The 6,000-nt window shown below is 40.0% G+C and overlaps 1 protein-coding gene across 1 annotated transcript in view; it reads right to left on the bottom strand.

Moving 5' to 3' along the window:
- SDC2 (syndecan 2) overlaps positions 1–5,280 on the bottom strand; it is a 99,832-nt gene extending 94,552 nt beyond the window's left edge. The window contains exon 1 of the mRNA XM_075582673.1: positions 4,554–5,280. Coding sequence (XP_075438788.1) covers positions 4,554–4,613 — 60 coding nt within the window. The 5' untranslated portion in view covers positions 4,614–5,280. The remainder of the gene's footprint in view (positions 1–4,553) is intronic.
- Positions 5,281–6,000: the final 720 nt, after the last annotated feature.

A 6,000-nucleotide genomic window follows, 5' to 3' on the forward strand; every position in this document is an offset into this window, starting at 1 on the left:
TGGTGATTGCTTAAATGATTTAGTCTAGGAGTTGTGTGAAACAGACAGGAGCAGAAGTTGAAAGCAATGGGTACTATGAGACACATACCAATGAATGATTTTGTATGGATATGTCTTAAAGGAATGGTCACATGAAACGTACATGGATTTTCAATCTCTGCCTCTGATAGATGTGAGACATGAAGCAGAATTCCCATTTTTTAATGTTTTTTTCCTCTTTAAATAATGCAAACAGTGACCAATCTGTAAAAATGAAGTGTGGCGACATCCCGATGTACAGTAATGCAGTGCAGAGTGTAACAGCTCTAAACTCTTGATTCACAGAATCAGCCCCCTGGGCCTCCCCATTTGGAAAGGATGTTTACATTACACTTATAACATGGTGGGGTTCAGATGATATAAAAACACACTTAGCTCTTTGGAATTTTAAGGTTAAAATGTGACTAAAAGCTAAATTGTCCTTTCTTTCAGAACCGCTGACTTACACTGCATCATATGCAGTAGTTTTGGCCCAGAAAAAACAGCAGAAACTAAAAATGTTGCAATAGTGCATAAAAACAAACAAAATAATATTTCAGACCATCTCAAGACTTTTACGCTTATGGCTTAGGTCTGGCTGCATCACAGTATTTTTGAACACTTATATTGCAGATTCTGATATGTTTTACTGAAGCAACATATCTATTTTAAAAGTGTGCGTTTTTAATTTATATACAGAACCAATCTATAGTCTGCTGTATTGCAGAATTAACCACAATTATTTGGGAGCCAGATACTCTTGGAGCATGTGTGTACACACACACACGAACACACACACACACACACACACACACACACACACACACACACACACACACACACACACGGGCAAGAGGCAGTAATTTTATAAACACCGAAACAGCAACAAATCACTATAGAAGTGTGCGGATTTTCATCTGAAAACAACCTGACCAGCCCATTTGTTGTAAATAGACGAATGCCCCAAGTAATGGGAATGCAGCTGGTTTGCGGTTAGGGGCACCATTTTTGTTCAATTGCTTCCAGAACTTCTGTTAAAAAAAAAAAGGAAGAAGTGTTTCTGAGTCACTGCAATGGGGAGGGCATTCCTCCCCCCCCACCCCCCATTGGAAAGTACAGATTGTATCAGGTTTTTTTTTTGTATTTTTTAAGTTTGTGAAGTCTGTTTTCAGTTATGAGTCAGTATGTGCTCAATTTGGTATTGGTAAGAGGTGGAATATTAAATCAGGCTTAGTCGTATGCATGCAAGTTGTCAGCTGAGTGCCTTCTTTTCTTTGTTATGAGCAGATTTCAGCCATGAGTTCTGAATAACACTTTCTTGTGAAAGAGTTGCATCATGATCACATTGTGGAATGGATGGAGCGCTCACAGTTGTTGGAAGGTGCAATGTTCTTTTCATGCTGCCAAGAATATTCTGACAAATTTGTTTCTTCAAAACCTCTTCTGCAAGTGTGAAAATAAATACTTTTTTTTGCAAACCGAATGCTTCGATTTTGGATGTTGAAGTGGGCAATCCAAACACATTCATGTTTAACTTATTGTACTGCATGTCAAAATAACCCTGTCTCTATTTAACTTATTGTATGGTGTTGGAAACGTGTTAAACCATATGAATAATGCAAAATTCTGAAGTTGGAGCATAGACGGGGAAAAAAAATATATATATTTGCATAAGCCCTAGGAAATTAAAGAAAAATACTATTTTGTTTTTTAAAGATCCAATATTAACTTCATCTATAGACATTAAAGTCATTACTTCTTTGGGAGACCATGGCTGGCATAGTATAACCCCCCCATAAAAAAAATAAAAATAAAAAATAAAACCAGACAAGAATTTGTTAATGATAAAGCATACAAAACAAACAAGAAAACAAGTATATTAAAAAATATATATAACACTTTTAAAACAGACGTCTTGCTGTTGTCAAGTTTGGGGAGGAGCCTCCTATTGGTGTCTGAGAATATGACAATTGCAAGAAAAGGGATGTATAGTAGGTGGAAAAGCAACCAATTAAAACAGTTTACCATGCCATAAAATAATAATATTTCCAGTTCTGGCTATTGATAACAGTGTAAGGAAAATATATATTGGAGTATTTGACTACTACTACTGAACATGTGGCAAGTAACTGATCCAATGACATGATTCTTCTGCAGCAGTTATGTGGCACTTCTCATTTAACTCCAGAGCCTTGATCTCATGTAGTGCAGGGGTCAGGTCGCCGTACCATATGGTATATCAATAGTTTCTTACTGTAATTATAGCAGATTGTTCAATGTCCAGAAATTGTTACTCAACTGAGAATGAAGGAGTAAAGAGGAGGCCTCCGTGGAGATTACCAGCTACTGGGAGGAAAGATCCCAATAGCTACTTGTAGCTTCTTGGGGGAGGATGTTCAACATGGATGCTGCAATTGCATCAGTACAGTCTAAAAAGGATGTGTTTACTCTCCAAATCACCAATCCAAATAAAACCCACCCAACTTTATGTTGCTAATGTAGCAGTTGTTAAAAGAAAAAAAAATGTAGAAACAGAGCAACAATAAGAAGGATAAATTGTGAATTGCTGTGGATCACAAATGACATCTAATGCTCTCCTCCTCCTCATATCTTCTGCTAATTTCCACCTCAAGGGCTTGCACCCCTCCTTACCCTTCACACTTTCAGATGTTCCCTCAAAAACGCCTTTAAAGAGGCCTACCCAGTACCATTCTGACAAGTTTACGGTTAAGACCATGCTAGGTGGAAATCCACTCCCGTCTATCCCTGTGTTATTACTTTCCCAATTATTTTAGATTGAAAGCTTTTCTGAGCAGGATCCTCATTGCCAATTGTTTAATTATGTTTTAAGTATTTTGTTTAGAGCCCCACATTGTACAGCACTGCGAAAAATGTTTGAGCCCTAGAAATACAGGATAATACATAATAATAATGTCAGCCTCAAGGCAACTTTTCAATCTGTACTGCTCTGCTGGTTCTCTCTGTCAACAAAGGAGAATCTGGAGTTGATGAGGCTTGGCAGGGGAGTAAGAGGGGGGGGGAGGGGAGCATTAAAACATCATAAAAGCAGCTGAAGTGAGGGAGACTACAAAATTAAAGTAATGATAATTAATGACTGAAAAACGTATATAAGCTCCTCAAAATGGCATCAGCTGTAAATTTCCTTTTGGGTTTGTATCACCTTCACACCGTTACTTTGGAATCCCAGAAGAGTTCTCTCCTCATTTAGGTTCGAGTTCCAGAAGAGAAAACAGGATGCACTCTGCATTCCAGGGCGATATATTGTGCTCTCTGGGATGGGTGGATCCAGTTGATGCCTGATGAAGAACCCTACAAGTTATGAAATCTTGTAACATATCAACTATTTGTTGGTCCAATAAAAAAAAAAAAAAAAAGTATGCCACCTACTCTGTTATTTTACCACATGGTAGAAAGGACCAACAAGCCGATCCCACCTACCCTGCCTTTTTTGCTATTAGCCGAGACTGCAAAGTTAGGGTAACTAACTTTGGAAACAGGCAAACAGTTCCACAGGTGCTGGCAAAATGTGACAGTATGGCGTTAAACAGATCAACCAGGAGATATAACCCGAAACACACTGTGCTTTGAATAAAGGTCTGCCCCCCCTTACCCCCAAAAAAACAAAACCTTGTGGGAAGGAAGGTGCACTCAAAAACTTTACTTCGGTAGTGAGCTCCTGTTCAATTGCTGCACGTTTGGCAATCACATCAAGCATAGAAACACACCGGTGCATTACAGACCCCACCTGATTCCCACACGCGCTTAGGAACACACACACACACACACACACACACACACACACACACCCCAAAGAAAAGTGAAATGCATGTCCTTGTGATCAAAGCTCAGGCAGCGGCTGCTTTCTGGAGAGGGTCGGTTTGTACAGCTATTCCCGTGATTGCCTTATATTGCAGTATGTCAGCGGCAGTGGTTAATAAACAAATACAGATGTAACAAACAAAACATCTAGGTACATAACATTGAAACTAATTAGTCAGTGTTATTAAAAAAAAAAAAGTGGATTTACTGTAGTGTAAGAGGGGGAAAATATACATTCAAGTTGCTTAATTGCTGGATATGTGTATGTATTCACAACAATGATTGGAGTTACAAATGCAAATAGGACAACTTTATTTGATTTTATGCAATTGGGATTTCAGGCAAAGCCTTTGCCGATTGTCTTTAATGCCACACTAATCCAACCCCTCCCCCCAGAAATTAGCTCACCCACATTTATACCATTTATAGTGCGGCTCTATGTCGTTTGGGGCATTATAACTCATCTTATTCCAACAATTCATGTTATCCCCCGAGATTTTCCATTTTAGCTTCAGGATCTTAACTGCTGCTAACTCCATGAATAAAAACGCCAATCACCGGCTGTATTCAGGGGACCTCATATTCCTCCTTGTATATTCATAGTGCAGGCACGCTACTCAAATACAGGGGGGGGGGGGGGGGAGAAATGCAACACTGTGACTTGCCCAGCAATGGGAACAACATGGTACACTCACCGTGTGCCCGGACACGCAGCCGATCAAGCCAAAGGTAAGAAGTATCCAAACGTTCCTCATTATTTCCCTCAACAAAGCTTTCCCAAAAAGAGTATAAAAGTAGTGAGAGGCGCAGCAGTCACAGTGATCCCCGCAAACACAGCTCTGCTGCTGCCGCTTCCCTCCTCACTTGTTGCTTGAGGAATTCCCACCGGATACGTGCGGTCTTTTGCCCCCTCCTCTCCCTTTACACACTTGTTTATCCTAAGGCGATTTCTCCCCCTCCTCCTCCAACAACCAAGCGACTGCTACAAACTGCCAGCAGATACAAAGTTGTTGGGTTCTTTTTGTTGCTGAGGGGTTTGGACAGGGCTGCCTTGGTTTTTGATGGTCAACGTCACTATTCTTTTCTTCCTCTGGTTGTTTTAATGTGGCAGCTTTGGTTCCTGCTCCTTGGCACGTGTCTCTGCGCAGACGGGATGGATCCTGCTCCCCCTTGTTTCCCTCTGTACCTGATAGAATACCCCTTTTCCTGGTGGAGTAATGTGTGTTGCTGAGCAGGAGTGAATGTGCTGTGTGAATGTGGCAGCCAGGCTGCAGCTCTGTGTTCTCCCCTGCAGGCTGCTTGTGTGAACACGTCTGTTCCTCCCTCAATCTCCTGAACAATATGTACAGATGGACTAGTGCGACTCCTAGTTAAAACCCTGGAGAAAGTACACCCTGCAGATTGGCAGTGCAGGAAGTCAGACTACTCTCCTTTTTCAGAGGAGGCGAATATTTCTGTTTCTTCAAACCAAAAGCTGTTCTCTCTAAGACCCTCCTTGAAGCATGTTGCTTTGATCAATATTAACAGTGTCCTTCCCAGTTTAGGTGTAGTGATAGCACCCCTGTTTTTTTTTTTTTTTTTCAGAAATGTAAAGCAAACTTTTGCGTTTATTTCTTATCATGAGAAGAAATGACAACATACTCTTTACTGATAAGTCAAACGTGTAAAATGATTGAGAATGACCAATAACAATATGCATTTCCCACCATAATTATCCCAATGTTTTTATGCTTAAGCTTGTATCACTGTACTGTCTCTGTATTGCCCTGTGTACTTCACACTGTGGCACATTTATAATGATGTAAGGTGCAGCATGTATCATATGTAATTAGAAGTTGCTAGAGTTTACAATTCAGATCACGGTATTTTTTTTCTTTTTTTGCTGCCTTGTTAAAAACTAGAACATGTAACCAGACCGAATAAGAGCATCAGCTTGTTTTATTAAAGACGTGTGACGGTTTATTCGTTTCCTTTCTTCCACATGATTTGTGATTTGCTATTAAGACTTTTCTTTTATCTATATTTATTCGTAGAAGTAGTTACTGAAGTTCCGTTGGAGGGGGAAAAAAGTTGGCTTCACTTAAAACGAATTAAGAGATCTGAGATTTCCAGGAATAGTTTCTGTGAAGATTCGCTTTGCTG

This window comes from Ascaphus truei, chromosome 2 (assembly GCF_040206685.1).
Source record: "Ascaphus truei isolate aAscTru1 chromosome 2, aAscTru1.hap1, whole genome shotgun sequence".
NCBI classification, from domain to species: Eukaryota; Metazoa; Chordata; class Amphibia; order Anura; family Ascaphidae; genus Ascaphus; species Ascaphus truei.